The sequence below is a fragment of the Octopus bimaculoides genome, chromosome 6 (genome assembly GCF_001194135.2).
Source record: "Octopus bimaculoides isolate UCB-OBI-ISO-001 chromosome 6, ASM119413v2, whole genome shotgun sequence".
In the NCBI taxonomy this organism is placed as follows: Eukaryota; Metazoa; Mollusca; class Cephalopoda; order Octopoda; family Octopodidae; genus Octopus; species Octopus bimaculoides.
The window spans coordinates 53,440,791-53,451,822 of NC_068986.1; the positions used below are offsets into that span (position 1 = coordinate 53,440,791).

General features: G+C 35.7%; 1 protein-coding gene across 1 annotated transcript in view; it reads left to right on the top strand.

Annotated features, from left to right (window-relative positions):
* The window catches only part of LOC106873755 (cysteine-rich PDZ-binding protein), a 21,117-nt gene extending 16,482 nt beyond the window's left edge, over positions 1-4,635 (top strand). The window contains exons 4-5 of the mRNA XM_014921255.2: positions 2,469-2,486; positions 4,265-4,635. Coding sequence (XP_014776741.1) covers positions 2,469-2,486; positions 4,265-4,329 — 83 coding nt within the window. The 3' untranslated portion in view covers positions 4,330-4,635. The remainder of the gene's footprint in view (positions 1-2,468; positions 2,487-4,264) is intronic.
* The last annotated feature ends 6,397 nt before the right edge of the window (positions 4,636-11,032 follow it).

Sequence of the window (11,032 nt, forward strand, 5' to 3'; positions counted from 1 at the left end):
CATTAGAAGAGGTGATCTTGTGTTGGATAATGAAAGGTTATAGTGAGACAGAGAGACAGAAACAGGTGTCTTGCTGTAGAGGAAGTACAAGGTTACCCAGCCAGAGAGATCAGGAATGAAGACAGAAATAGATGAGCTACCGCAAAGGAAATACATGGTTACCCAACCTCAGGGAAGTGCAGGAGAGGTAGAGAGAGAGTAGGAGACAACAGGATAGAGATGGTGGCAAAATGCTGGGCATACTCACAAGGGATGGGATTGGAATATAAATGGGATGGTTGAGTAAAGGAAGAGAGAGATATAAATGGTGGCAAGTGCCAGGGCATCCTTTTGAGGTTTGAACACCATAATATAAGTAGCAGGATATTGCAAAGGAAGTATGATGAAAGAGTGCAGGGGAGGGGGAGTGAATGGTGAAAACCTGAGTGTATATAGTTGGTGGGGGCTACTGGATAACAATGATACAGAGAACAGGACCATGAGGACAGGATTGGAGAGTGAGAGCTAGGCATAGTGTATTAAGGAGGAAACGTGAGGAAGAGATGTAGATTGTTTGTTGAGGTAGGGTGAGTGAAAAGTTTTCTTGTTACGTGTGGGTGGAACACACAGGTCAGGGGCCAGCAGTTAGCAATAATACAGAGAGACAGGGTGTGTGGGTGGAACACACAGGTCAGAGGCTAGCGGAGAGCAGTGATACAGTGGCACAGGGCCAAGAGGACTAGATTGGGGAGTGGGAGGTAAGCATAGTGCTTGAAGTGGAAATGTGAAGAAGAGAAGAGATGTGGTTTGGTTTGTTCATTCTGAGGCGAGTCGTCTCACCTGGTCTGTGACATTTTGGTTTTCTTTAACACTCATTTTGTGTAGGCAGCTTTCCCAGATGTTATCCCATAGCAAACTTGGCTTATAAACAAAACACATACACTGTGCACGTGTGATCGATAATATTTACATTACTAGAGCTTCTTTTAATACGTAATTTAATATGTGTGTGTGTATTGGAATTTTTTTTTTAATCATTTACTCAAAAGGAAAAGCAATGCCCATGACCCTTTGCAGAGCTTCCAAGACTAGGGAGGAGGGGTGAGAAGGTATACTTGACCAGATACCTAGTCCAAATACCTGCAAGAGAATGGACTCTGCTAAAGCCATCCAAGGACCAAATAGTGGTGGTAACCAAGCAATGGGTTAAGTCGAAAACTCAAGTAGACTATGGTAGGATTTAAACACAGAATGACAGGAGATGAAACAAATATTGCAAGGTGTCTCCTTTGATATCTAACAATTTTTGCAGTCCCTGATCTAGGATTTTGCTTTATTTATTGACCATGGAAGGCTGGAAGAAAAAGTTGACATCAGTGGGATTTGAACTCAGAACACAATGAGCAGCTTGGGGTGAGGATTGAACCTCCAATTTTGTTATTTGCCAATACATCAGTTCACCTCATATTCCCAAGATATGATAAAGTAAGAGAAGTTTTAAAAAATATAAATAACATTTTGTATGCACAACTCATTATTTACAAAACAATGGTACAAGGTTGAAGGCTTGACAATAATTATGAAGGTACTAATATAGTATGAATAAATATATGACTGTGTGGTTAAGAAGTTTGCTTGCAATCTTGTGGTTTCATGTTTACTGTTTAATTACACTGATGTTGACCAATTGAAATCTCACAATATCACTTGTTATAAGACTTTGATTAGGGTTCCAATTAATGCATCAGACAAATCTTTGTTATCTTTACATTGGTAACCATGAGCTTTAGCTTACTATATAAGCAATAAAGCTGGTGGATATGGCTAGTATATAAAAGTTTAAATATCAAACTGACAGCTACCTTCAGTTTTCACCCCTCTCCTTTCATTAGTATTGGCAGTTATTGTTTTGGTCCAAGTCCACCTTGATTAAGCAGACCTATGATGTGACCATCCAATCTTTATTCAAACATTTTTGTGTATGTTAGTTAGGTCTATGGGAAGGGATAGTGTACATGGCCTTTGCTGGCTCTCCAAATCTTGTGAGTTTGATGTCATTCTGCTCACACTGTTGCAAGGCAATGACTGTAGGAAAGATATGTTGACAAGTGCAGAGAGGGAATTTCAGGGGTGGAATGGAACAGGGCAGTGTTCTGGAGATAACAGTTTAGTGTGAAATCTGGGGGATATTGGATACAACATGGGTAATAAGAGAAGGGAAGACAAGAAGTTGAGTATGCTTAAATGGTGGTAACACAAGACCAGCCATCACTGAGGAGCTGAGGCTATTATAGAAACATCTGGGGGCAAGATTTGATGGAAATTTAGGTGCATTTTCTGGTAAGAGGAGCAACCATATAGAAGCCTTGTTGTTGGTTCATTACTAATCCAGTTGTACTTAACACTGCTTCAATGTTTTCTGTTATTTTCATGCAATATTATTTACCTCTTTTCCCATAACATAATCTTTTATTCTTTTCTTTTGACAGCTTGTGCATACAAGAAAGGTAAGTAGCTACCCCTATTTTATACTTTATGAGCATATAAGCAAATGGATGTGTGTATGTGTGACTATGTGGTGGTGTTGTTTTGGAGTTCCAAGTCAGCCCTAACTGAGCAGATCTATGAGCAAAAGTATTCTAGCAATAAGCAACTCACCATTTTGTATATCTTGGACCATATTATTTGCCATGATCTATTTATTTTTAAGACTAGTGTTTGCTGTTTTTAGCTGGATAGATAGCCATATTGAGTTTGCCTTGTTTGTTTTAATATTATGTGACGCTAATGTTGACTTTCATCTTGCCTAACAAGCTACAGATTTAAGGAAAAATTAAGTGAATATTATCAGATTTAACTTTCTTAGATTCATGAAAAACTCACATCTCTTCATATTTATTTTATCAAATTATTGCAAATCTATTTCTGCTAGCACCAGTTCAGTCCTGAACAAGTAGACCTATGATATTATATCTTGATACACTGCCTTCTACTGTAGTAACCTGTTAGTCATAGTTCCTCTTTCCTTTTACTCTCAGTTGTCTTGGAAACTCAGCAGAACAGTTGTGGGCACTGCTCTTTCTCTACTGATTATATACCTCCATTTGGTATTCATGTTCCATGCTGACATGGGTTGGATATTTTGACAGGATATATCAGGTCCAAGAACTGCATTGTGCTCTGTTTACTTTGGCATGGTTTCTATGGCTGGTTGTCTTTCCTTCTGCTAACCACATTGCAACATGTATTGGGTGCTTTCATCATGCCACTAGCACTAGTGAGGTCACCATACGTACATATGACAGGCTTCTTCCAGCTTCCATCTACCAAATCCACTCACAACGCTTTAGTCGGTCAGAGGCTCTAGTAGAAGACACTTGCCCAAGGTGCTGTGCAGTGACTGAATCTGAAATCACATGACTGGAAACCATGCAGCCATGCCTATATCAGGTGAGATTCCTGGTACTGAAGCCAGAACTGTTGCAGAAAAAAAAATGTGTTTTCCCAAGCTCTCTCTTATAAAAACTGGAGGGAAAGGTAGTGCTCAGAGAGTGTTACAGAGCCTACAAGACTCGTGAAAGGAAGAGAGAGAGAGAGAGGAAGGTATCCTCAAATCAGAAACCTGGCCTGAATGCTTGCAACAGAGTGAACTCTGCTAAAGGCACCCAAAGTAATCCATGTGAAGAGTTAGGTCTACCATCATAGGAGACCATTGTGGGATTTGAACTCGGAATACAAACAAATACCACAAAGCATCCGATCTAATGTTCTCACAGTTCCACCAATTCATTGCTATGGACTGCTGTTTTTTACTTTAATAGTCTTTTTCATTGGCCATGAAAGGCAAAATTAACCCAGCAGGATTTTAATTCAGAGTAGAAAAATTTGAAAGAAATACTCCAAAGCATTCTGTCTTACATTCAGTTATATATCTTAGGCATTGCAGAAAATGCCACTGATGTATACTATGGTTGTATTGAGTGCTGTGGAACAGTAGATGGGTCTTGGCATGACATAACTGCAGCGTGGTTTTAATTACCAGATAAAAATAAATGTGCTTCACTTACACTGCTAATGCTTTTGAAAAATGCTCGTACATCTTATTTCTCTTCCCCTTAAATATAGTTTAACAACAAAAATATATTGCTGTTGTGAACAAATGCTTCCTTGGTTATACATGTTCCGATTAGTCAGTCGCAGGTTCACTGCCTTCATTTTTTGTCTGAAAGAAATCATTGTTTTTATTGTCTTAACACTTCTCACTTTATTTATCTTTCTATTGCAGGAATATGTGCAATGTGTGGAAAGAAAGTTATTGATACCAAAAACTATCGACAAAGCTCAGTGTGAGATCAGTGGGTAATATATCCAGTTTTCTACAAGCTACTAGAATGAAGATATACCAGCTAACAACACATGTTTACTAGAGATAAAATACATTTTCAGATATAAGCAATTATTTATTCTTGGTCACTTATGTAGTGTATCAATTTCCAAAGGCTCCACAACTTCTTTTTATGCATTGTATATCTATGTTGGTTGAAAACACTGTAAATATATATTTCCTTTAGAAGTTTAAAACAATTTAATTGAATGTTAGTGCTCAATCAAATTCAAATTTAAGATATGTTTTGTGAATAAACTCTCAAAAGTAAATATCTTTTCTTTGTTGGCTTAAATTTTGAATGATTTCAGATATCCCTCTCCAATCCTGAGTATGCACCTGATTCTAATATTTTCATTTTAAAAATTGTTTTAAACTGCAGAAATGGATACTAAAACTTAAAGTGTTTCAGATTAAATGGAGAAAAGGATTTCAAAAAATTGAATTTCATATTTCAGGTAACGAGTTGTTTAAAATAGAAATCAAAAAATTCTTTCTAAAAAACAAAAAGTCACATGGGTTACTTAGTCCAATTACTCTGCCTGTTGTTTGTACTGAAGGTTTACTGTAATTTATATCATGATGTTATTATTGATTACCAGTCTTCAGCTTGGGCAAAGCCAGGTTCTTTTGCTAGTGTGTGTGATGGCTCATGGCCTAGAGGTTGGGGTGTCTTGCTCACAATCGTAGGGTTGTAAGTTCAATTCCTGGACCAGGGGGACATGTGCCTGTGAACAACGTTTTTATATTCCAATTTACTCAGCTGAAATGAACAGTAGTCAAGTTCTAATGTAACCCTCTCTCCTTCTAGCTCTCATCCTAGACATTCTGCTGAGTAAAGAGAGAGAGAGGGCTGAGAATATGCCTATGTTTGCTTGCAAAACAGCAATGATGCGGTACATTACCATCTCGTACTTGCTTGTGAAAAATGGCTATGTTTTTTATGGATGCAGGCATGGCTGTGTTGGAGACGTTAGTTTTCTAATTACTTAGTTTCAGGTTTAGTCCCATTACATGGCACCTTCAGTAAGTGGTGTTCTCTATTCTAGGTTAACCAAAGCCCATGTGAGTGGATTTGGTAGAAAAGAAACTGAAAAAAGTCTGTCTTGTGTTTTTGTCTTTGTCTTGAGGTTGTGTGATAGTTGTAAATGAATGTCAGTATCATTTATTTTTCAATATTCTGTGGAAACATATTTGACCATGGGGTAATATAAACTTGACTGGAAACAGGTGGAGGATTGGCAACATAAAGCATCTGGTTGTAGATAGGCAACAGGAAGAGCATCTGGTTGTAGATAATCTGACTCAAACTATCAGATCCATGCAAACATGAGAGAATGTTAGAACAATATTTAACTTGTTTCAGTAATTTGGTCATGCTGGAGCACCACCTTAAAGGGTTTTAGTCGAAGAAGTTGATCCCAGTACTTATCAGTTCAGAAAAAGAGACTGATAGAATAAGTTACGGGGACGTGGGGGGAAAATTATTTAATCACCATCCACGAGTTATCAGATGTGCAGATTAGTTACAGTTCAATTCAGTCCATTAGCACTGAAGATTTGGACATGAGACGCGTGTCTGCCAAAGCTGCTTTCAGCTGACCTGAAAGACACTTGGGTTTCAGTTGCACAAGATCTTGATTGTGTTGAGAACAATGAAAACTGAAAACTTTGTGTAGGCCTCTGAGCAGGCATGGACAAGCTTTTGGCAAAATTTGATGCAAATTCTTTGCTCAACTTTGTGTGTCATGGTCAATGCGACGATCACACGATACACACCTTCCTTCCAAACACTGCTGTAAACAGAAGTAAGCTAGAATTTTAAAACTTAGTGCACATGCACAGCAGAGTTCAAGGTCTTATTGATCAAACCACGTATATGTATATATATATATATATATATAAATAAACACACCTGAAGAGCTACTTTCAGTTTCCATCTACCAAATCCACTCACAAGGCTATAGTAGAAGGCATTTGCCCAAGTTGCCATGCAGTGGTACTGAATCCAGAACCATGTGGTTGGGAAGCAAGCTTCTTACCACACAGCCATACCTGCATCTGTATTTTACAGATGTATATAATTATAGGTGAGAAAAATTAATATTCCTTTTTAATTAAGTCCAAGATAGTATTTGATATGCATTTAATAATGAACACCTATCACACTTGCTATCAGAAGTGCAGTGAACTAGGAATTGGCTCACTTAAAATCTGTAACTGATGGAAAAAATTTTCACCAATTGTGAATATCATTTTCAAACCCACTTTTCCATGCCTGCTTAGATTGAAGGAAGCTTATCGAGGCAGATTTTCTATGACTAGACACCCTTCCTGTCAGCTGTTTCCAAACAAGATAATATTTCTTCATGGACAGAAATGTTCTTGCAGAACATTGATTAATGAACGATACTGCTTGTAAGACAGTGACACTCCTTTACAACTACCATGTGATGTGAAAACTAGGAGTGGCAAATATACACTCGCACATGTATATATATCCATAATACTATAAGCTTCTTTCAGTTTCCAATGACTAAATCCACTAACAAGGCTTTGGTCATCCCAGGACTATACTAGGAGACTTACCCAAGATGCCATGCTGTGGGAACTGAACCAGAAACAATGTGGTTGGAAAGTAAACTTCTTATCCACTTGGCTGTGCCTGTAATATAAAATAAATATAAATGTACAATTTTGACTATTTACTTCATCACAAAAAAGTCTCCTAAAATTATTCACACATAGCAACTGTAGTTGCTAATGAAGAATTATAAAATAATTTTTTTGGTTTATTGAACTTCGATATGGGAAAAATTGACAACCTTCTGCATCAATAAACCACTGTTGTTCCTGAAAGTTGTTTTTTTATACCTTCTACTGACTGCTTGAAGCTTATTAACTTCCTACACTTGGATCCTCAGATCTTACTTTTACATATATAATCAGAGAGAGTGTAAAAAAAATATATAAATGCATGTAACAATGATTAAAAAAAAAACACCAAAATATTTACCTTTATGAAGAGCTAGCTTCAATTCTTTACCTTGTACTGGTGTTATGAGTGTGGTGCATGCACTTAATATATATATACAATACATGCACTGAGTTTGATTTGCTTCACTTGTTAAAACTTTTTTTAAAAATAAATAAATAAAAAGCTAATATGTTGCACAAAAAAAACTAATTACATTTTATTAATGCTGGTTTCAAAGTTTGGCTCAAGGCCAGCAATTTCATCAGAAGGAATAAGTTGATTACATCAATCCCAGTAGTGCTTAACTGCTACTTATTTTATTGACCCTGAAAGGATGGAAGTTGACCGCAGCAGAATTTGAACTCAGAACATGAGAAGAGGCAAAATACCACTAAGCATTTCATCTAGTGTACAAACTATTCTGCCAGCTTGCTACCTTATTTCACTAATTAATATTAGGAACTTCTTTATCTCATTTCATGGAATCCATCACCAGTGCATAATTATCATCCCCATCACACTATCAGAGGCTACTGCAAAACTAGAAGCTACAGAGTTCACTTTTTCTCTATTTCTTTAATAATAGATTAAAAAAAACAAACAAAAAACACTACTTTGGCTATATTAAATATAAAGACTTATGCTCAAGATAGTCAAGAAATGCAGCTGTTTGAAGCTTGTCTGATTAACTTTACATCTTTTAATTTCTCCTGCATCAATACTAGCAGCCTTTTCCCTTGGAATGATTTATTAATGAAAGCTTCTAGAGACATCCTTATCAGTTACCATACATTCTACATCATAAGTTAAACTTTTGATTAATATCAGGTGTACTTCTTTATTATACGGTTACTATGGAGCATAAGCTTCTGCTGTTTAACAAACTCTTCAAATTTAGCCTCCTCACACATGAAGTTCCCAGAATTATCACACTCTTGTTAAAATCTAAATCCAGGACCTTGACTTTTCGTGCTACTCAACTACGAAAGGTGACATCTTTAGCAAAAAAGGACTGTAAAATTAGAAATAACTTTTATATGTGTACATTCCTGTAGTGTAATTGTAGGTTTTGGATTAAGTGTTAGATTACACTGATTGGCATATAGATAAAAAAAAAATCGGAAAATGTTTGGACAAATACTACTACCACTTGAAAGAATAACCTCAGGTAAGCCATTTAAAAAATTTTCTTTCTTGATCAAAATGTCAAACAACTGCTGGCACTCACATTACTATTAACACTAACTACTGGCAAATTCAGTATTCCCTTCAGTGCTCCCCAAGGTGTCAAATTTCCTAAAAACTTATAGATGCTACCAGAACTATTGGCACACTAAGTTGAAGGCCTACAGGATCTGATCCACTTTTGTAAGCCAGAGTTATAAAAGGAAATTTGTAAAGGGGTTAAATCATGTTTGGAACTGTGTTCAGCCTCAATATCTGTTGACTTCTTTTGCCACACAAGCTTCAAAGCCATACCATATATTAAGGTTTCTAAAGCAAGCTCCTATAATACCCATATCTTCATGAAACTAACTTTTTTAATGACCTTGAAATCAGCATACTCTTCAATTACTTTGTACTAGACAATTTTTATATAACTGCACCTAGTTTTAACATCAACATCTTTGAATCAAGCTTCTAACTACATTAACTAGTCCTTTTGTTCAATTACTGAAGAATATATTCAGGCATGGTAACATTCCAATTTTCTCCTGTTCAAACAGCATATTATAGATCGACAACAAATCAATATTTAGGAAAAAGCATAAGCAAAGTACCTAGGTTGATGACCATTGCCATTGTTTACATCCAGTTTGAATAGAAAAACAGAGTGATATTGGCAGCCAGAGTGTTATTGTTAGTGAAAGAAAATTGGGTGAAGCACAACAAAAATTGCTGGACAATCTGGTCTGCTGGATTATTTACTGCATAAAAAGAACTTTTCTGTATATGAGAAAGAGAGAGAAACAAAAAACAATTAACTGAAGCGTTATTGTCAAACCATCGCAGTAAAATGGTTTTCAACTGTAGCTGACACCAGTTCACTTCATTTGAATATCCTAATGTCTTTAGAATGGCATCACTACTACAATGTCTCTTCTCCCTTTCCCAAAAGGTAAGACCATTCAACAACTGCCAATTCAATAGAAATCAAGAATTAAACATTCATAACAATAAAATATATAACTAAATAAAACAATTATGTGAAAGTCACCACAATAAGATTAAAGTTGGGCAAGGGTCAGAGTTGCAAAGAAAGAACAAGAAGGCAATTTTGCAGTTTATGGTTTGCTTATTTATTTGTGAACATGTATAGAGTTTTACATCTGATTTAGTAGTAGATACTATGCTATTCAATCATCTTCAATAGAGGACTATTTAGCAACTGTCAGTGATAGATGAGCAGTAACTGAACCTTGATTGTATCAAGGTTGTCCTCAACAACAACGAAGACTACAACAATGATGCCACACATACTACCACTATCACCACCATTGCAACCACAATTGATTATGGTGGTAGTAGTAGTAGTAATAGCAGCAACAGCAGTTAAAGCAACAACAATGACAGGAGGTGTTGAAGTGAACAAAAAAAAACCCAAAAAAGAACTCACTCCAGTTATTGTTATTTGCCATTTCTGCTGTAGTTGTGTCTCCCATAAAATAATAACAATAATAATAATAATAATAGTATTACCAACCATATGCATTTAGAAATCTCTGGGGAAACTAGAGACCACCCAAAACAGCCCGACACTGAAATGGGAAGGACTCCACAAATTCTTGTTATACACATAACATTAAGAAAAATTACAAAATGAACAATTTTTTTTTGTTTACCAGAATCTCCTTCCTAAATGAATGAATAAGAACCATAATCACAAAGAAAGTATAAGACAATTGCTGAACAATCTTTAAAAAAAAAAAAAGTCAGTAAGGAGGGGGATGTCTCAAAGTATGTGACTGTGTGTAATGTGTGTGTGTGTGTGTAAAGATGGGAGAAAATGTACTTTAATACATGTAGAGTTTATTTATTCATTTGAAGCTGATGATTGAATTTGCCCACCCATACGAAACAAGGAAGTCAAAGTAGTGATAGACCGATTCATCAGCACTATTTCAAACAAATGAATATATAATGTTAGTTCTTTCGGGGGAAAGGGAGGAGACAGACAGGGATAGAACTTGGTTGCCAATAGTTGTTTAAACATAAAAATCTAGTTTAGCCTATTTTACATTTTTTTGTTTTTTTGTTGTTTTTAAATTGTGAAGTTCTATTAATGTTTATTCAAAAAAGAGATGGAGCAGGGTTATATGTTTCAAAAGACAAATGTTTAAGACCAAGGCAGCCACTGACCATGATACATATGCCAGTCTTCCTCATAATTTGAGATATGGCAAAACTTTATGAACTAAAATGAAAAATGAAATTCCATATTAAATTGAACATGATTAATGAAAAAAAAAAAAAAAAAGCTGAAATAAGAAATTTAAATATATATTTAATATACACCCATATACATACCATATATTTTTCAATATTTTTTTTTCTTGAAAAAGAAAAAGGTCGAGTTTTCAATACTACAACTTAATAACAGCCAGTTTTTTTTTTTTAACCTAAGACAATTACTGCTAAGATAAACTATGGAAACAGTTGTAGTGGATGAAAAGTACTGTTATTACAGTAAT